A 22,401-nucleotide genomic window follows, 5' to 3' on the forward strand; every position below is an offset into this window, starting at 1 on the left:
TACATTTCCAACACAGGATTGTATTCCCACCTTCTATTGCCAGACCTGTGAGAGTAAATGTCGGTCAAGAGAATACAGTAAGGAATTACTTGCAACAAATGAACTCCGTAAATGACCTGCATGAGGCAGTAAGAATAGCTGTGTGCCTGTAACAAGTAACGATGTCCAAATGATTTAATTTAGAGACTGCCTAGAACAGTCTATAGAGAGGATTCATCTTTCCCACAACACTCAAATGTTGTTAATGGGTCAGCAAGAGTGGAGCACTGAGTGGTGCTGACTGTACCTCCCAATTAATTTCATATGCTTTTCATCTTCAAATTTGAGGGTAAATTAAAACAAACCTTTTTTTTTTTTTTTTTTTTTTTTGCTGCTGTCTATTCTCATAGTCTTCTGCAAAATAAATCTAGTAAAATCCCCCCCAAAAGCATAAAGCAACCTGAAAAAGAGCAAAACAAATTAAACCAAATGGAATGAGTGCTCTCCTCTCCCACAAGCTCCATTTCCCTTTCCTCTTTTTTTCAGTTCCTATTCATAGACAGTGGCTGATGTGCCAGAATTGTTCTAAAACTGGCAATTATTTTTTGCCATTCTTCCTACTGAAAAAAAAAAAAGAAAAAAATCCTTAAATAATACATGCATATTTAGTTCTCAAAGCACAATCTAGAAAGTAAATTGCTGTTAGGGGAGGTAGGTTCATTTCCCTATTCTGTGTCTCAGTCTCTCAATTATTTCCAATATCTCATTTGTAAGTGAAGATAACAGTATTTCCCTTTTTCTCAAGGATTAATGAACAAAATCAGCACAAGACTATTGCATGCAGTTGTAATGGGAGCATTACCTAAAACAGCCAAGTCTCCTAAATAAAATTATTAAAGAATACAGAGCTTTTGTGCCCTTTTACATGCATTTTCTATTCATCCATAACTCTTCTACTCTATCTTCCAACTGTTCACTTTTTGGACAACCTGCAACTGCACCTGCTACCTGTTCCCATGCCACATCCCCCTACCTGCTGCCTCTTCTAAGTAGCTGGCTCCATGTCTCCTGGCTCTTCTCATCTCAGCTGCTTTCTCTGGGCCTTGATGCAGTTCCAGGGGTGGAGGTGCATCTCAACACTCAGTGTTCAGACACTATGAGACATCAGAGATGCAAAGCTGACTGGAATGACACCTGCTTGGGCACTGTCTGCCTCTCCACACTCTGCAGAGGGAGGAGCTGCCTTGGAGATAAAAGGCATTAGCTCCACCTCTGTATCCCATAGCTTCATGCCCTAATGCTGCTGAGACTTCCTACAGGGACTGCCAGCTCCTCTGCTGCCTGCCAGGCTTTGAAGTGCTGTCCTGAAGAGATGGAAGGCAGTCAGCCTCTCCTCACCCTGCCCATTTGCTTCATCAATAAAGGACAGAAAAGAGAAGCACCTTCAGGTTTGTTTAGCCTTTGGGACCTGGAGCTCTCTGTGCAAATATTAGCTGTCAGTTCTTTTTTCATTTCTGTCCCCAGCAGCTGCAGAACAAAGCTGAAGAAGATGAGCTGGGTGCACTCTCAAGTCTTGAAAACCATTAGTCAAATAGTATCTTAAATGTTTTTATGTTGTGATTTTCAGGCCTATTTCATTACATACAGAAAGTTGATCTGTGGTATTAATAACTGTGCAAGCATTCATTGTGATCTTATGGAAACTGAATTGTTGGGGAGCCATCAGAACATGATACTGCACTGTGAACATGCTGCATTCCACCCTGTCTTCTCCTGTCTGGGCATCTAATTGTAACTGAAGTATTTGTGACAAGGAACCCCCTTCCACAAGCACCTGTAAAATCATCAGTTTCATTAACCATTATTAAATAGCATTTCATGACTTGAGTTGGACTTCTGCCTTAATACTGCAAATACTATTATAGAACAACGCAGGTATATTGATATAAAAACCCTAAATTCCATCTGTCTTCCATGCTAATACATATGATAAATGAAATTTTCTTTGAATTGGTATTATGAATGAAACTGGATTGGATGAGCAAAGATATCTGAAGGCAAGTGTTACCCAAGTTCAAAACTAATACGTATTTTTTCTTTTAAATTATTAAATATGTGATTAGTAAGTTTCTGAATTATTTTCGGTGTATATAGGAGTAAGCAGCCTTAGGAGTCATACCAAAGCTGACTGTTGCTGCTTCTCTGAACTTGTTTCAAGGAGAAGGAGGCAAATAGGCTGGTTTGTGTTGGCTGCTCAAAGGTACTGCTGACAGGAGCCACGAGAGGGCACTGGAAGGAGAAAACCGGCCAAAAAATGAGGTCCTGGGAACCAGCAGGCCAGGACACAGCCAGAGCTCTGCTCCCTGCCCATAGCAAGAATAAATTAAGGTCCAATAGGACATACAGTTCATTTCTACATAAAAGACAAAGCTATACTGAGAGGTGTCCCAGGTCAGGCTTAGAAGTCTGAAGGTTTCCAAGGGAGCCAAGAAAGGGCCAATGGTACTCAGAGAATGTGCTGGGGCATCAGGAGCAACAGGAGGGGAAGCACCAAGCAGAGCTGAGAGCTACACAAATGTGCACAACTGACAAGCTAACTTACACGTTCCTGCTCTACACAAAGGCTACAAACAGAAAGGAAAATGAGAGAGGCTGTATAAAGCAACCTTTCCCCAGAAAATCTCCCCATTATACACTTAATTTCACAAAAGCATGGGCTGACTGGGTGAAGAGAGATCCAGTTCTACCCAGTGCAAGTAAGCAACAAGAAAAGAAATGTACTTGTCAGGAAATAATTGCAAGCTTAATACATTTGATGAAGTCACAATAAACCACAGAGAATGTCAGAATTAATATTTTAATTTTATTTCTTATTTCATCTTTCAAAATTAACTGGTGCTAACATTTTTCAATATAACAAATGTAGCTTGTTCCTACTTTTTGGATTCTAGAGTTATAAGTTGGAATGAATTTCAATTTTTCATTGATCTTTTAAGAGACTGACAGACAGCTATGTGCTTGCTTGTATGACATCAAACAGTATGGACAAGATCAGCACAGTCATTAGAACCTGACTTTGGTCTGCCAGCAAATGCTTCATTCCCTCTGTCAGTCCAGTCTAGATTGGTCTATACAGGAACATGCTATATTGTAAATACAGATGGTCACTGAAAACACTTTACCAATTTGTTACTGACCACTGGTTGTTACTGATTGGCTCCCTGGCCCTGCCCAGCTCCAACTAGCTCTTTCCAAAACCATGCTCAAGAGCAGTTTGAAGGGCAACTCACTTCACTTTGTGAAAAAAGAGTAGTCTTAATGAAATTGTTCCCTCCATTCCACAGCATCTCCTATATGCCTTGTTTGATTGACAGCATCAATCAGATAGCTTCAAAAATCACACTTTGAAAATATCCCAGGAGTGGGCTGCCACAGTTCTCAGGCATTCTTTTAAAACTTTTACACCGAAAAAATGTCTATGAAGTTAATTATCAAAATAAATAGTAATAAGAATGACAAGGAGGAAGGCATATGGGACAAAGGGGAAAAAATGCAATTTTGTTTAGAGCCTCTGAAGCTCACTGTGGTCATATAGGAACTGCAAGATTTGGCCCTCCAGGGTGATCACTGTTATTACTTTGATTATAGTAGCACAGGGCAATACCACACAGACTGGATTCTGTCTGCTCTTGATGAGAGTCTTCTGGCCTGAAGAGCTTACAGTCTAAATAAGACCAGGTAGACAAGTGGAGTGAGAAAGAAAGTACTTTTATTAGGTCCAGGAGAGATTAGGAAATTTGCCCAAGGACACATACCTTTGACAGATCCAGGGTTTAACCTAGATTTTCAGTATGGCACCTTGGTCATAAATACTTCATCTACCTTCTGCTCAACTTGCGAATGCCTCTTCAGCTGAGATTTAAACAGACTACATCTCAGTAAAGCATCACCAGAAACATCCTGTTATACCAAGTTTATTTTGACAGCTTTCACATAAATAACATTTTCTATTGAGAAAATCCTAAGTGCACAGACAAAGAAACACATACAAATTTGGGGGCAGGTGAAAGCCTCGAGCTCAAAAGCAGGCCACTGCTTCACAAGACTCTCTACATCATTGGAAGTTTCAATGCATTTGTTTCAGCTTTAGTCCCAAAAACTTCAGAGTTTTAAACTTACAGTCCTCCAGCTATGCAATTCCCTATATCCAGCAAAATATTTCTCATTTTTGGGAAGGTAATAATGAGACACATGGAACAGAAATTAATCAGAAAAAGAAAAGTAATACCAAATCATGGAAGAAAGAAATTGCCAAACTTAACTCAGTCCAGGTACACATGCCACAGAAAACCAAGGCAAGTTTTAGATGTAAGTCATTGTTGACACATAATATTTAACCATGCTCATCATAAAATCCACTTTACTGAAATAAAAAATACACAGTACAAAAATCCACTTGACGCAACTGTTACTCATTAACATTCCCTCTGTATCTTACACGAAAGTATTACTTGTGAAAAGTGCCCACTTGCAAATCTGAGAGGACACTGCCTCTCACTTCACAATGTGCCAAAATTCATACCTGCGGGAAGAAATGAGGACCTTTAACAATGAACGGCTCATTTTCCAGCATAATTTCTATTAATTCCTCGACCTTTGCTTTCACTATCAACACAAATAGCTTTGATGATTGCACAAAGGGGAAATATGATCTAGAAACAAGGTCGAGGTGTCCTGTATCTTGATAAGGCAGAGAGAATTCAATTAAGTAATTTTCAAGAGTCTCGTGAACTACTTTTCAGGCAGGTGAGTGCCTGGCTTTGTTTCCAAAAACTTCTAGGAGCGACTCAAAAGACGCAGAGTTGCTGCGTTTCCCTGCAAGGTCCAGCACAACTTCCCCGTCGCCGTGGTCTCCCGGGTACCGGTGTTTAGCCCACACCCCATGCCAGCGGCACGGTGAAGCACAGAAGCGGCCTCCTCCTCCTCCCCGGGGAAGGAGAGGTGCCACGGGGAGCCGGAGCCGTGACTCAGAGCCGTCTCTGTCACAACATGCATTTCCCAAAGGTCCCGATGCTTCAGGTGCCCGGCCGGACGTCTCCGGCGGCAGCCAGCGCTGGCGGGAGGCACTGGCGCTCCCCGCTGCCCCAGCAGGACCGCGGGGAGCTCAGCTCTCCCTGCCGCGCAGCACCGCAGCCCCACGCCGCCTTGGCCGGCGCAGACCCTTCCCTGCGGGGCGCCCCCCCGCCAACCCGTTTCCCGCTCTCCCCGTCGGGAGAGAGCCTCCACGCGTCGCCGGGCTGGGGCCGTGCGCCCTCCGCAAACCCCGTTCCGCGCCCTCCACCTCCGCGCGGGCGCCATGGGCACCGACAGGACGGGGTGAAAGCCGGTACCTGACTCTGTCCTTCTCTGCCCGCCGGAGCTCCGCGTCCCTCTGCAGCACCTGGAAAATCGCCCTGGCTTCCTCCTCGTTCAGAAAACTGAGATCTGGCCCCTGGGGCGCTGCGGTCATGGCTTGGCTTATCGGCGGGCGAGCGGGCGGAGGCGGGCGGGCAGCGCTGACCGCCGCGGAGCGTGCAGCCACACCAGCATGGCCGAGCGCCGGGCGGACCGCGCACGCCGGCACCGCAGGACGCGCGTGTCCCTGAACGGCGACAGCCGGAGCGGCGACCGCTCGGAACCGCCCTGGCCCGGGCTGGGCAACACCCTCGGCAGCGATCGCAGCGCAGCCCGGCAGGGCAGGGCGGGGCGGGGCGGGACGGGGCAGGGCAGGGCAGGGCAGGGCAGGGCAGGGATGGGAGGAGCAGGGAGGAGCCAGTGCCGTCGGGGCCGGAGCCGGAGCCGGAACCGGAGTCGGAACCGGAGTCGGCATCGGTGCTGAGTGGGCGCTCGCCCCGTGCTCGTGTCCCGCGGTTGAGTCGCTGAGTGCTCGGCGCGGTGTTCGCTGTGGCGCTGCCGGGGAGCACACGCCCGCACAGGGGGGCCGCTGCGGTTCCCCCATGGCGCTGACGACGCCGTTCCCGCCGGCAAGCCCCGCCACGTCTCTACCCGGTTCCCCGCGGCACCCGAGTGCGGCCCCGCCGCTCCGCCCGGGCGCCACTCGGCCCCCGGCAGCCCCTCCGCGGAGCACGCCGCGTCCCGCTGCTGCAGGAGAAAATGCCCGTAGTCTTGCGGAGTGGAGGCAAAGCGGCAACTTTTCCACGAGGGAACAACGGGACAATGTTTCCTATTTACTCTCCTTTAAGGTTTTCCTGAAGAAATAATAGGGAACTATTCTTGATCTGGGAGTTATAATCACATCTCGGAAGTAGTATCATCCTGACTCCATTCTAACAGCTGTAATGCAACTCAGCTCTGTGTTGGTGAGAGCATCATGAATTGCTGTATCTCTCCAACGTATGTGTCTGACTAGTTCGCTATATTAGTTGAAAACTTTGTAAAATGTCCTTTGAAATTTTTCCATCAGAGAAGAGCTTTATTCAGGGCTGAACTGCAGATGGAGAAGGAAAATTATGGTGAATTATTTCAGGCTGAGAAAGTTGGGGCTCTTCAGCCTGGAAAAGATTTGTTGTGCCGATCTTTTAACAACCTTTCAATATACGAAGGGGGCCTACAGGGAAGCCAGAGAGGGAAGACTCTTCATTAGGAACTATAGTGGTAGGACAAGGAATAATGGGTACAAACTGAAAGAGGTGAAATTTAGGTTAGATATTAGGGAGAAAAATTTTTTATTGAGAGAGTGGTGAGACACTGGAACAGATTGCTCAGGGTGGTCGTGGATGCCCCAGTTCTGGCAGTGTTCAACAACTTTGTCTAGTGGGAGGTGTCCCTGCCCATGGCCGGGGCAGGGGGGGTTGAGACTAGACAATCTTTAAGGCCCCTTCAAAACCCCTAATATTCTCTGATTCTATGAAAGAAAACACAATTTTTATTATGGCAGAGCAAGTCAATGGAAGAAGGCAGTGTGCAGCAGGAGCTGGGCTGTGATGCATGCAGCCACTGTTCCACCCTGCAGCAGGCTGACGTAGGGCTGCGGGAGAATGTTTCCCCACTAGGGAGTTGAGTGGTGCAAGTGGAAATAAGGGCCTTAGAGCACAGCGGGAATAATAGGTCGCAGGAGGTTCCTTATTTTGACAGCTTCTGGCATCATTTGTCTGACCAAAGAGAAACTTACCTGATTCCTGGTAACCAAACAAAAGCAAGGATGTGAGTCAATTGATGAAAATGTAAAAAAGCAAACTATGAAGAATTATGATGGGGAGAGGGTGTGTCTCCAGCAGAGAAAAGACAGTGAATTTTTAATAGTGTATGGGAGATGCTTCTGGGTAAAGTCCAAGCATTTCTAAGTTGTTTCTAAAGGTGCAAGAGCCACAGCTGTCCCTGGTGCAGTCAGAGAACTTCCCTCTAAGAGTAAATGTCCTGTCCTTCCCATTCTGTTGCACTGAGCATAACAGAGTGACTGTTTCACCAGATGAAGTTGAGTGTATGGAGTTCCCTGGGTCTCTCCCAGGCAGTGAATTAGACATCCCTTTCTCTTTCTGACTGGGACCTGCAGGATATGGGAAGCAGTTGCTCACTGTGCTTCTGCATCATGCATCATGCTTCTGCTTCTGCATCATTCAGAGCTGGGGCAGAACATGGTAACATTTTTTTCTGTACATCTGTTGCAATGAAGCTCATCAGTGCCCACACTTGTCTTAAAAACAATGGTGCATCTTATTGGTGAGTTGTGGTCTTTTAATTTGTGCAAACTTACAAGTTGTCCCTGCTCATTGCAAGGAGATTGGACTAGATGACCTTTAAAAGTCCCTTCCAAACCAAACCATTCTGTGATTCTATGGTGAAAAATAAATACATACATACAGAATAAATAGGAAGGCTGTGCATTTTTTTTAGTTTTGCAAAGGAAGTTAGGTATTACAGTTCTTACAAATAAAGGGTGGCATTTCTCCACAGATTTGGTGACTATCTATAATTGTGTCTATCCTGCATGTAAGTCAAGAATGGACTTGTATTTCTAAGTTTCTGTCATTCTTTTTCTTCATTTCTACAAATTTGATTAATTGGTGCATTTTTCTTCCCGTCATTAAAATATTTGTTGGCATATTTTTAGTGCAGAGGGAAACAGGGACAAGATGTTAATTTAATCTATAAGCAATGTATAGTCTTTCAGGTAATAAGAAACATTTTTTTGTTGTGTACAAAACAATGAAATTGTTTAGAAGAGTGACAAGTACATACACTAATGGCTTTACAAGGATGCTGCAAGACTTCAAAATGATAATTATTTCAATGGCTTTTATCCAGAATATTTCGAGATTTGGGCATAGCCATTTGTATAATAATAGAACCTTAATTTTACACAGCATCTTTGTACATCACATAACCATTACAAAATGTGTGTTGGATCAGGACTAGAAACAGCTCCTATCTATGGTGTCTTTTAGCAGAAATTTCTTTTGTGAAAAATAACCACTTTTCCAAATGTCTAGTCATTACTCCAACTCTCTTACAATTTATGTCTTTTCCATACAGGGGTCATGATGACAAGAAAACACTGTCTGTATTCCAGTATTTAGAGTTCCTAGCACCTTATGTGCTTTAATTTCTGGTATATAAACCAAAGATAAGATACACGCTTTAAATTTTTTCCATGGTTTTTAGCTAACAGCTGCTCCAGGAAGATACAGAAGTTTCTTGTGAATAAGTAGTGTTTTCTGGTTTAAAAACCTGAAACAGAGGGCCAGAGTAGCATATGAGAGGCTGCAGACATGAGACATCATTAGTAATGTTAATTGCCAGTGCCACTAAAGAGGATGCTGACACACATACTTTAATTATAGGGCAAATTCTTCAAAAATTGTGTTTCACAAATACTGCTGTACTGATGGGTGTTGCTAACTCCACTTATTCTCAGTGGAAGAATTAAAAGTGTAGGGTGGAAAAAGCCAGAAGCATTGATTCTAAAAGTTGGTCTGTACCTAGGGAATTGAGAGGAACGTGCAGAAGGGTTGGTTAATTCTTGTAGCAATTGGCCTTGAGGCTCGTATCAGCCTTGAGGCTTGAAAGAACTGTAAGGTCTCGTCTGTTCCTGTTGCACTAATTACTGTCTAAATTGTCAGCCAGATTAGTGAAGGCTGGTTTAATTAACTCCCTGTGTTAAGTGAGAATGGCTTCATGACAAGGCAAAGAATAAATATGAAGTGTCTTCCATTTAAAATGTACTAAATCTGCTTATTGTTTTTGAAATAAATATTTCTAACACTAAGCTAGGTGAAAAATACTTGGATCATACTACTCGTAAGAATAAAAGCAGTGCCACTCCTCTGTTTAACAAGCCCATTGTTTATACCTCCATTTATTCTAATAGTCATTGTTTATTGCTGTGTGTTAACATCTGGAGACCCATCTGAGTTTCAGGGGACATGGAGGCCTGCGGTGTATGGTTCCCACTGCCACAGGTCAGCATCTTCACTGAGCAATGGGTGTCCTTCAGGATCTTTCACTGGACCCTCAACACCCCCTTCAAAAGAGCTTTGGCCTTTCATTTAGGCATTTCAGCTGTGAAGTGGTGCACTTTGAAGATTGTCTGGACATCAGCATCCGAATGCTGTTTTTGTTTTTGTAGCTGTTTGTGTGCTACACGGCCTCTTGTGAGGCAAGGAGGGAGCCAAGACCAGTCTGAGCAGGCTGCGGGGTGCAGACCATCACTGACCACCCTGTAAATGCCACGGGCAGCAGATCTGCTCCCACAGGGACAGCAAGTTTTCAAGGTACACTGTGTTCCCAAATCACATCTTGCAGCCTGTGTGGCTGCAGACTGCTCCTTTTCACAATCTCCTCAAGCACTTCCTCTTGCTGAGTCTGTCATTCACTTGCTTCTTTTTTCCTCCCCAACCCTGGAGTGTGGGCTGCTCCCTTCCCCCACTTTTAGACTCTGCTCTGCCCACACAGCACATTTCCTCACCTTACAAGTAGTGCTTGCTGCTGCTGCCTCTTGCTCCAAGGCCTTCCCGCCCCATACGTTGTCAATATGGACTCCTCAATTGGTTTCCTGTGCAGGGTTGTTTCTGCTGAAATAGACTTTTTGATCCCTTAGAATGACATAAGGACATCATAGCAAAATAAGACCTGGTTTTTGCCTACCAGAAGAAAGGTAAGAGCAATGTCCCAAAAGCATATTAGCATTGCATAGCAGCAAAGAAAGGTGGTCATGAGAGAGCTCTCTGCAATGGTGGCTGCAGTCTGACCCTGGCACTTCATGACACTACCCTCTGTGTATTTGCTGCTGCTTTGGAAAATGAATCCATGACACCCCTTTGTTTTGCTGTGTCCTTATGATTGACTGTCCTTCTTCTTCACTTATTTTTAGGATTCAGTTAATCACTAATTTTGTTTGTAATACTCCCTGGGACTGCACTTTCTTTGGACTGGAGAGAAGAGAATATTGTGAATAGGATCTCTATCAGGGCGAGACAGATTGGGCTTGTAGGGTGTTGCTGCAGAGGGCTGCAGCCCAGAGAGGCATATGAAGCAGATTGTTACCTTTACAGTCTGGAGTATAAAACCACTGCTTGGAATGGGATGGTGAACATGTTTGGTTGAAATTATGCAGGGTTTCTGCTTTATTAGAGGTCTGATGTCTTGACTGTCAGAGCCATAGGTTGGCTAGTACTGCATATAACATCTGCTCTCTTGGCAGAAACTAGACAACCTTCTCTTCTGCCTTAATTAATACGTGCATAAACATAATCACCAGAGGCCAATACCTGGGATACAGCAGAATTATACATTTAATATATTTAGGTCATATGCCAGTGCATGCAACCTATTAAGACAGGCTTGAGTAAAGCTACAAAGAACCAGGCATGACTAAACAATAAGGAAGAGATGTCATCAGAAGCAAGAAGGCAACCTTTAAAACACTGTAGTCATATCCAAATGAGGAAAATAGAAAAATTCATAAATCCTGGCTGATAACATTAAAAAAAAAGGAAAAAAAAAAGGAAAAAATAGCTGGGAGGAACAACTTGCTGAAGATCTCTAAATGAGGACTAAATCCTTCAGCACATCAAGAAGCTCATCAGAGAGTCTGTAAGGCTGATCAATGAATGCTGTATAAAAGAAGCACTATGGAAGACTCAGTATGACTTCTTAAAACAAAACTCCTACTTGACAGTGCTCTTTTTGAAGGATGGCAGCAAATATTTGGACAAAGTCAAGTTGATGTAATCTGCTTGTACTTTTGAAGATATTATATAGTATCATCATCAACAGCTTCCAAGGAAACTTAGTAGTTAAGAGATTAAATAAAAAGTCATTTTATGGGTCAATAGCAGGTAACAACTTGGGAAATACAGGGTAAGAGGACAGGTTACTTATTACAGTGGAAGGTCAGTGGTAACAACTGGTCACAACCACTGGTAACCACTGATTTTCCCAAAGCTCTGTGCACTCTGTCACTCTTAGGTGACCTGGAAAAGAAATGAGCAGTGAGGTGAGCAAGTTTGCTGGTGTGGTGGGAAAGTTTGTGATATGAAGACATTCAGGGTAATACGGACAAAGGCATACTGCGAGGGACCATAAGAGGCTTTTGTAAGACAGAATGACTAGGAAATATCGGGGAAAAAATCCTGGCTTCACATAAAAGCAGCTTTCATGAGAAAGCAATGGACTCTGAGCTGGCTATTACCATTTGGATTCAACATCTTTATGATATGCATAACTTCTGAAAACATCAGAAAAGGAACTCAAATATTGGAATTTATTAGAAAAGGAGAAAAATCCCATAGTTTCCTTGCAGCTTGTATATGAATATGGAATTCTGTATGGAACATAGGTTATATTACATATTCCTATACCATATGAACATAGATTTCTGCATATATATTCTGACTATAAATTTATATATCTATTCCATATAAATGAGGGAATTAGAATATGGAGTTCTGTAATATTTCTATGTGGAAAGGAATTCACTTTGGTGTTCCTTCAAGTGTAAGAACGAGGGGCCATCATTCTGGATTCTAGATCCATGCCTGTAATCAGGAGTATGTGTTGCATGTGGCTGTGGAGGACTCCTTGTGTTAGATAAGAAGTTCCTGAGGATTCCTCTTCTTTTATGCCTAGCTGTTCTGCTAATGTGATCATGACCAGCTGACATGAGATTTTGTTGGAGTGGCTGTCCTCAAATGGTTTTTGGATAGTTACTACTAGAAGTTGATCTCCTCTTGATACCAAACTGTTCATCATCAGAGTCTTAAAAATTTTGCATTTACCAGCAGTAGCTGAAAGAGGGGTGTCAGAGTTGAAGCAGAGTGGTGTCAAGATATGAGGGCATAGATATGGATAAGATGAGGCTGCTCTGTATGATGAGACAACTTTATAGGATTGGGAATAGACAAATTCAAACAACCTATGCCCTTTTGCATCCAAACTGCTTTCAGGAATTAAATTCAAACTCAAAATTTCTCTAGTTGTACCTTAATTTCTTATCAAGCCAGTTTTCATGCTTATGCCAGATTCAGGTCTATGTGAACCAGCACATAAGAAACATAGGCAAGGCATGCAAATTCAAGTGAAATCTCATATGACCGTGAAGACATACGCAAATGTCCCTGTGCTTCCCTCTGCATGTGCTGTTACATAAAAGCTAGCCCAAATCTGACTGCTGCATCTGGCCTGGTTTTGGCTGGGATAGATAGATAGATAGATAGATAGATAGATAGATAGATAGATGGATGATAGATAATTTTCTTCTTTGTAGCTGGTATCTTGTTGTGCTTTGGATTTAGTATGATAACACATTGATGTATTTAGGTTTCTAAGTAGTGTTTCTATTAAGTAAAGGACTTTTCAGCTTCTCATGCCCTACCAGCAAGAAGGCTGGAGGGGGAAAAGAAGTTGGGAGGAGACAGAACCAGGGCAGCTGGTTCTAGACCCTAAAGACCAAACGGACATTCAGTATCACATAAAATCATGTTGTATATAAATTAGGGCAAAAACTGGCCAGGGGCTGCTCTTGGGAAATGGCTGAGCATCACCTGGTAAGTGGTGAGCAGCTGCATTGTGCATCACTTGTTTTGTATATTCTAATTCCTATTATTATGGTAATTAACACTATTATTATTTACTTCCTTTTCTGTTCCATTAAACTGTTTTTATCTCAACCCACAAGTTTTCTCACATTTACTCTTCTGATTCTGTGCCTCTGGGAGTCAATTTACTTGCTGGATGGAGTTAAAGCAGGACAGCATCATGCCATCTATAGTCCCTGGAACTGTTATAGTTGTGAAGGGTGATATATTTGTTTTTTCACAAAAAAACCCAAAATCCTAATACAATTTTAGAGCAGCCAGCATAGCTTTATCACAGATACCTGGCTGCCCTCAATGACGACTGCTTTGAGGATGAAAGGCAAGCAATTGATACTGGCTATTTTGACTTTATCAAGACTATCAAGATCATGTTTGGTTGTACTTTTTAACCATGTTTGAGAGATACAGACAGGATGGATTGTCTACGAGGTTGATGAAACAAATAACTGGACCTTCAGGTTTGAAGAGTTCTGGTTAGTAGCTGAAAGTCTAACTGCTAGCCAATTAAGGGTGATATTCTTCTGCTTTACATTGTGACCCGGGTGGTATTTAACTTCTTCACTAATGACCTGAATGATGAAATGGAATGCATCCTCATTAGCAGGTGACATTAAATAGTGGGGAAAAGATGGCATGCTGGAGGGCAGGGCAATTATTCAGGGGGATCTCAACAGGCTAGAGAAATAGCCTGACAGAAACTTCTTGAAGTTCAAAGAGGCAAATTAAAAAAAAAAAACAAAAACAACCAACCAAACAAAAAAGCCAGTTAAAAAAGGCAAATAAAGCCTCATCTAAAGCTCTATGATACAATGCCACTATACAATTTGACAGGCTAGAATAGAGTCTTTCGGGAAAGGACCTGGGGGTCATGGTGAACAACCCAAACATGAGCCAGCAATGTGCCCTTGCAGCAACAAAGCCTAACTGCATGCTGGGCTGCTTTATTAAGAGTGTACCAGCAGGCCAGGGAAAGTGACTTTTTTGTGAACTCGAGAGGCTGCATCTGGAATGTTGTGTCTAGTTTTGGACTCCCAAATACAAGAAACATTAGCATATGGGGACAAGTCCAGTAGAGGAGCATAAGACTGACCAGAGGGCTGTAGTCTGTGACATGTGAGTAGAGGTGAGGTAAATGGGTTTGTTCTGTCTGAAGAAAAGGTTAGGAAAATTTACTTGTGTACAACTTTTTAGTGGATGGTTACATATCTCCTTGGAGGTCCAACACAAAATGACAAGTAATAATGGATATAAATTCCCTGAAAAAGTTCTAATTCACCATTATTAAAAAAAAAAAAATCCTGGATTTATTTGGGTTGAAAGGGACTTCTAAAGCTCATCTGGTCCATCTCCCCCAGAAATGGGCAAGGACATTATTATTCACTAATTCAAGTTGCTCAAAACCTTACCCTGCCTGACCTTGAACACTTCCAATGATAGAATCATGGCTGATCCAGGTTGCCTAGGAAAGTTGTAGATGTGTAAAACTGGGGGAAGGCACTGAGCATCTAACATCAGACTTAGCCCTGCTCTGAGAGGACGTTCAACCTGACAAGGTCCCAGAGTCCATCTAGATTACTTTATGCTTCTGTGATTGCAAGTGGTTTATAGCATCTATGTCACATTTAACTCCTCAAAACAAAACTTATCAGAGACAGAAAATGCTTCTGTGTACTGACTGCAAGATGTAAATGTAATCCAGCATGAGGAAGTTTGTTTCATCGTATATATCAGGTCATCTTTTACTAGGCACTAATAATCAGATTATCAGAGAGAGTCACCACCAGCAACCGTGACTAGTGTCCTTAGAATTTAATGATTGCCAGTGCTGGGTGGAAAAGAAAGGTAATAAATTTTACAAAAAAATATTACTTCAATTTTCATTTAATTAAGAAAATTAAAATAAATGAAGCACAATTTAAAAGTCTCAAAATATATAATAAAGTTGCATAAGAAAAAAATCTTAATGGTATCTTTAGTAAAATTGGTTTTGAGCTAAAATCATATCATATTCTGTTTAAACCCTGACACAAATACAATAATTAATGCCCCAGAGAAAACTCTGGCTTTATTTACATGCTCTGTCTCAGAGAACAAGGTACAGCAGCTATGATACAGCTAAATCAGAATGCCTTGGTGAATATGCCAGGGGAAATGAATATAAATTGTGACATGAAAATACCTTTCATTCCAGCAAAGGAGCAGATTATCTTGAACTTAATTATATCACAGATAATTCTGTGTCATTTTTGGCACTTAACTCCAAGAGTACTTTTATTGCAAGAGAATCACAAGAATAAGTCAAAATCCTTCCTTTACTGTGTTTGCATAAATACCCCTAACAGTGGTGGGGAAGGAGTAGTCCATTCACATCCTTCTTTTAAATATCAGTTACTTTTGATGTTGGTCAGCTACAAATATAGCAGATCAGAATAATAAAGAGCATTATTGAGTAAAAAATATTTTACCTGTGCTTTGTGTATAGCAATCAAGTTCCACCTGAAAGATCGGGTAAAATATACATTTGTGCTTCAGTACCACTGCATAACTTATCCTCATCTCTACACACATTCATGATGACTCTAAATACCTTCATCTGCCAAAGAAAGTAATCATTTTACTAAATATAAACACTAGTGCTGCAGACAGCTCCCTTTAAATGAATTAGCCTAATTACTTTTATTTTCAATGAAGAACACTAAATGGTTATAGTACACAATTTATCTCATTCTAAAGTAGACATTGAAATAGGTCAGATGAATCATGCCTTAAGAGAGGCTGTTTCTCTCCATTGAGTATAAAGGGAGTCTGGCATGACTAGCTCCAAATTGTAAACTGTATACATCTAAAGTTAGGTGAGAGGAATCTCATCCCACCTGTTTGTGCACTTAATAAAAGAAGAATACCAATACCGTATAAAATTGAACAAACTGTCCCCAGGCTTTGAAACAAGTTGTTTTAATCTTTAAGCAATCTGGCTCTTAATTTAGGGTTTGATTTAACTCCCACTGAAGTCCATAGCTGTATGTTTTAAGGGGAATTTAATGAGTCTTGTCAATTACTGCTGTTCACTCTGTAATCAAGTATACTTAATTAAATTCAAGGAGAAATGGATACCCAATGCTTAATGAGAAACGATATTTTATAAACACAGGTTATGTTTTGAACAGGATATTTTTGTAAATTAGTTTTTTCCCTTCCATCTTATAAATTAAATATGTAAGCAGTATAGATAAATCCTTAGTGATAACTGTCTTTAGCAATTCTAATTCAAGCAATGTCAGGAAATATGTATGTTTTTACCTTCCACAGGATTATTAGCTCTTTAATTAATACCTGGAATATATTAAATAAAGTCCAACAGGATATTATTGCTCTGTTTAAGTGACACATTTGAAACTTGTTTTGCACTGTCACTTTTACAGAGCTCCTCAGTGCTGGACCCCAGGTAACAATACACTTGTTGTAGTATTTATAACACAGAGTGCAATGGAGTTGTAGTTGGAAAATCTGATAGAAACTTTTGGGCCCTACTACCAGAGATGGAAATGAATGGCTATCCAAATAAAACCATTGAAAATTTACTGCGTAGCCAGGGTGTGGTTCCAGTCCTGGTCTTCATGTGGGGAGCTGAAACAGAGGACGTGCACTTCATGACTGTGACAATGATGTGTAACACGGGGCCTTTGCTGGGAGAGATGAAGCCAGAAGATTTGTGTTCTCTTTTCTCCTTGATGAATTCATGCTAAATACCTAACCGGCTTCATAGTTCATTGATTTGATGTGCAAGTGGTACAGAGGTCTTGAAGGAGGAGAGAGAGGGAACTCTGTGGAAGGAAGGAGCTAGCACCTGAGTGAGATTTACAGACCCTGGAGGTAAACACTACACATCTATTATCTAATCCAGTTTCTATTTCTACCTGTAAATCTACTTCAGAGTAACACACGTTTGAGAAGTCAGAACGTTACCAGGAGCTGCATGAGGGAGACGAGGCTGCCTTGCTTTGGCTATTTGCTGAGAACTGTGTGTTACAAGTTCTCCTTGTTTGGCAACCCTGATGGAAAGGCAAAAGGGGTCACCTTGGAAGGACTTTAAACATATTAAAAACTGAAGTAGCAACTCTGTGTATTAATAACAGGATTAAATTAAAAGAAATGGATCAGTATAGAGGGGCTGAAAGCAAAGGACTCTCTCCAGTGCACCTGGCAGTAAATGAAGAGGATTTAAGTAGGTGGGGAAATAGAACCAACTTCAATACATTAGAAACAATGATGCAAAATTGAATGCTTTTTCTTTTATTTAGCCTACCCCATTCTTGTGGTATGAGATTTTCTGCTAAACAAGCAGCTCTTCTGTAAACTAGCTCTGCTGTTCCATTCCTAGCTTTCATCCACACATCATCCTGGTTACCTTTATTGTGGTACCTAATCCAGCCATTTATGAATAGTGGGTCTGTGTAAGCCTGTAAGGAAGAACTGTGTGCTCTGCAGAGCTTTTCAATGGGGAGCACTGGAGATGTTAGCTTGTAATGTTAGCAGGGTAACTTCAGCCCCTTTGGTACTCTCCTTCTGGGTAAATCTGTGCTTGAATTGTTCTAATTGTGTCAACCTGTATTTAAAAACATTTGGTGCAGACTAGTAAAACCCTGGGTCCTGAAGGGATGCAGAATTAAGAAGTTTTTCCCGTTCCAATTGAAGCAACTACATTGGTAGTTTTCTTGCAATTTACCACTTTTTAAATGGACCATACAGACTTTGTATTCCATACTGAAAAGAATGTGAAGTTTCTGTGCATTAAAAAGTGACTGTGCTATGAAATCCATTACTATTTTTTTCATGAGGAATAATGAAAAACTGAGAAATTGTATCAATACTCCACAGGGAAGGCATTAGAGGGCACACACACACACACACACACACACACACACAAATTAGTGTATAGTCAAGTTATGCTGATATAACTGCAGCATTTTCTGGTATTTTTTGGTACAGCGACCAGTGACATGCTGAAAAATGTATATATGTTCTCATTTTCCTGTAATACCATTAATAAATTTTGCCTTACACTGGTCTATTTCACCAGATGAAAGAATCACACACAAGTTTTATAGCACTATAAAGATAGGATGAGTCTGATTTCTTTAATTACTAGCCCAGAAATGTTAGTAAAAGTAATTTTGATGGCACAAGAGATGTCAAAGCAACTTAATCAGTTTGAACTTCTTATTTTATTTACAAGCATACAAGATCTACATAAAAGCTTCTTTCGTAAGAGCAAGAGAAAAATACAGAACCAAGATGGCACAGCCTTAGTAATGGCTTGGCTTTAAAGGCAAAGGGATTTATGAGATGTACATGTTCAGTAAACAATCACATTTATGTACTTGTCTGGGTTTGATGGTGGAAATTTTGCCACAGGGTCGGCATGGCAACAGACATTACCAAATCAATGGAATTGCACAATAATGATTTTGTGCCATACACAGAATGGAAATTCTATCTGCTCTCATGGGCTAATTTTGCAATGACTTGCTTACCCTGCAGGCCCTTGAATACCAGACCCATTGCAGTATAGAGATCCTTATATAGTGGTGCTAATCTTCTATTGGTTAATGATTCTCAGTCATTCTCTTCTCTTGAGCTGTGGGCCCTGAGTCATGGTCAGTCTCCCACTACCAGAATTACCTTTCCCCAGCTGATGCTGATTCAGCACAGTTGCTGAGTTGGCTTTATTAATTTTTTCCTTATCTTGTCTGTTCTGCCAAATTTCCTGGTGGCCCACAGATTCTGCATTCCTTGTGTCCACTATCAGTGGTACACTCTTCTTCCCATGTTTTAGTAAACTCCCCCCTGATCTGATGTCATTGAAGCTTGTCAAGCCCTAAACCCTAACAATGCAATCCTACCAACAACTAATTTGTCCTTCTAACACCCAGACATCCCTTAGAGCTTGTTAGCTGCTATCTGTTTCATGGATTAAATTTCCTTTCTTGTTGATTAGGCCTAAAATTACACAAAGATCAAACATCAAAGAACATACTTTCTTAAGAAAATTTTATATATGTCACATTTTGCAACACTGGGACTCCTGACAGCTTGTTTTGGGGAACAGTTGCTGCCCCAGGAAGTAGAAAATGGCACTTACAGAATTGACTACTGTAATCTGGCAGAATGGACTACCCAAGTGTTGTAGCACATTGAAAAGTGGCATGTTGCATCACCTGGGTGACACACTATTACTCAACAACATCAGCAGCTGCCAGCACAAATCATTATTGTGCTGGATAAATAATTAATATGCAGGCAGTTAGGAGCTGCCTATCACCCTTAACTTCTCTCCCTTGTATGGACAGCCTCTGGTAATAGTATCCACATTTTGTGTGACCTTAAATTTCATGATCTTGTTAGATGCTGGATATGCTGTCCAGGGGATGGGGATGAGAAGGTTGGTAATGTAAGAGCAGACAGTTTCTAAGGAGCAGCTGAGTCCTGCAACCCAGAACAGCAAAAAAATTTCCTCTCTCCTTAATTTCCTTGGCACTCTGATGCTTGGTAGAAGATGCCCAAAAAGGAGGAAAAAATAATTATTTGCCTTTGCAATTAACCCTTGCCACGCATGATTAAGTCAGAGTACCAGAAATACTTTTTCATTCAAATACCTCCTCATTCAAGGTGAGAGGCAAAACCAGTTCTTCCTCCATGTCCTGACGGGGACACGTGTCCCTGTTTTCCATCAGCCCTGATGGCAAAGAACAGATCTGTATTCATTCAGAACAACAAAAATACTTTGTCAGCCAAGGCAAAAGTAGCTTGTGTGCTGTAGTGGCTGACCTTGAGCCTAGACCTAGTCCCTTGCTTACTTCTCCCAAGAGGAATGGGGGTGAGACTTGGAAGTGCAAAAGCTGAAAGCTTGGATTGAGATAAAGAGTTAATAGATGAAGAAAAGCTATGTGTGGAAGCAAAGCAGAATAGAGAATTAATTCACTACTTCCCATTGGCAGAAGGTGTCCAGCTACTTCCTGGGAAGAAGGACCTCACCACATTGTAACAGTTACTTGTAATGACGAATGCTTTAACCACAAACATCTCTGTTTCCCATTGATTTCATAGTTGAGTACAATGTTGTATGGCATGGAAAATCCCTTCAGTCAATCTGGGTCATCTGTCCTGGTTGTGTCCCCTCCTAGCTTCCTGTGTACCCCCAGATTATTTGCTGGTGGGGCAGAATAGAGGCAAAAAAAAAAAAAAAAAAAAAGAAAAAAAGAAAAAAAACGACCCCGGGGCTTTACAAACACTGAGCAGCAACTTCCAAAAATCTGGTGTGTTACTAACACTGTCTCAGTCCCAAACAGTAAACACAGTAGGCTATGAAGAAAGTTAACTCCATCCCAGCCCGACCCAGTGTGAGGGCTGATCATGTTTTGCTCCTGCAAGAGTGGCTGTTGTGAGAGGAGAGGAGCCCCTGTACCAGCAGACATACCTATGGAGGAGCCTGATATGTCTGGGGATGGTGAATCACTGTAAACTACAAATCAATTAAAAATCCATAACTTGTGGATGTCTGATTGATGTAGCCCATGTTCCCTCCTTGTCGCAAGCAGACCGAATTATGAATGTATCTGCGCATCTGTTTTATTTGCATTCAAAATTCAATGCACTGTATTGCACTATATTGCAATTCAAAATCAAGCACTATACCTTGATGGGCCCGAGTTGTGTTCCACTGCTGGGGAAATGCATGGAGGAAGCTGGCAGGGCCAAGGGTGTGTGGAGGATCCCAGTCCAGGCAGGGCCGACAGAGGTGTTGTGGTCAGGACCAGGAGTGGCTCCACAGCAGGAGTGTAGAGAGGGGTGTGGCCCCCGGCATGGCTCCAGAGGTGAGGCAGGCAAAAACACATGAGGTCCAGGGTGGGGTGGAAGAGCAGTATGTGTGCTGGCAAAACGCCCAGGTCCTGGCTCCATGCCCAGAAAATGACAAAAGAGGGAACCAGGAAAGGACCTACCAAATGACCTTCTTACATGGGAAACCTAATTATGGCTCCAGCGTGGGCTGTGGTGATAACTTGCTGGTGCAAGGTGAGGTGGAAGCAACAGTGAGGGCTGAGGGTGGAACAAAACAGGCTATGAGGAAGGCAAATGTGTGGAGAGATTGAGTAAGAGATTAGGAAGGTGCCAACTAAGCGTAGTCTGATGTTAAAGCAAAATTTTAAATTGGAACTTTGAGCATCCAGACCCAATAATCACCGGCATCAGTGATTAGGAGGGAGAGTCAGAGAAACTAATGAAAAGGATGAGACAGCTGCAAATATCACTTGCACATAGAAGCAATGCCTACAAAGCCTACTAGTTGACCCAGCAACATACTGGAAGTATCTTTGAACTGGGAAAATACTTTTGACTAGGTCATTGATTTGTGTCATGAAGGTAAGGTATTGACCTAGATGTGCAAGGCTTCAGCTCCACTCTAGCGGATGATCAGACCAGAGTGACTCTTAGAATAGGGAGCTGATTTGGTTGCATGAGAATGCAACCAGGAGATTAGAAAGAGCTTTAGAGACCTCTAGAACTGTGACCTGAAGGAAAACCCAAAAGAAAGAGCAAGTCTTTGTCACTGGCTTACAGCCCACTTCAAATCTTTTACTGGATTTTTAACTCATATTACTTAATGACATAATTCTCTGTCATTGCTCTCTTAGAATGGCATACTTCTCATTTAACAAAAAATAGTAAACATCAAATTGTTTTCATGCCTATATTCCACTACAAGATTACACCAGTAAAATCTATACTTGTAATTCAACATGGATCAAAAATTTTGAACTCAGACCTATCTGGAAAAAGAGCTTAGGCTTCTGAATATGGGGGTTACCCTCCTGCTATTGTGTGTTATTATTGTATTTAAGAAACACAACTTTGGGTAGATAATTTGCACGACCAGGCTATGCAGTGATAAAGCAGGTGTTTTACTTCCCGTGAAAATGATCCAACAAAGTAATCCTAACACTCTCTAACTGCCTGAGTTAAGGGTAAAAGCAGTTTATGTATACTGAGATATTTGCAAGCTGGCTGAGTAGCTTGTTAAATGGAGATCTACTTAACCATATGCTTACTCTCAATAATTTATTAGTAACTTCATGAAAGAAGATGTTGTTTTGGTGCAAAGTGACTGTCAATTACAAGCATTGTTGGTAACAATACCAGTGTATTGTATTCATGTGGTGATAACCTAAACTACTCTTCAAAGTAGAAGGCAATGGAGCCATTGAGGATTTTTCTTATCTTCTGTCTAGTCCTCAGTCCCCTGAATATGACTGCTTTGCCCACTCCTCCT

General features: G+C 41.8%; 1 protein-coding gene across 1 annotated transcript in view; it reads right to left on the reverse strand.

Moving 5' to 3' along the window:
- EXPH5 (exophilin 5) overlaps nucleotides 1-5,559 on the reverse strand; it is a 37,638-nt gene extending 32,079 nt beyond the window's left edge. The window contains exon 1 of the mRNA XM_053970313.1: nucleotides 5,370-5,559. Within this exon, the coding sequence (XP_053826288.1) occupies nucleotides 5,370-5,488 (119 nt within the window). The 5' untranslated portion in view covers nucleotides 5,489-5,559. The remainder of the gene's footprint in view (nucleotides 1-5,369) is intronic.
- Between the last annotated feature and the right edge of the window lie 16,842 nt (nucleotides 5,560-22,401).

Source organism: Vidua macroura, chromosome 2 (genome assembly GCF_024509145.1).
Source record: "Vidua macroura isolate BioBank_ID:100142 chromosome 2, ASM2450914v1, whole genome shotgun sequence".
Lineage (NCBI taxonomy): Eukaryota > Metazoa > Chordata > Aves > Passeriformes > Viduidae > Vidua > Vidua macroura.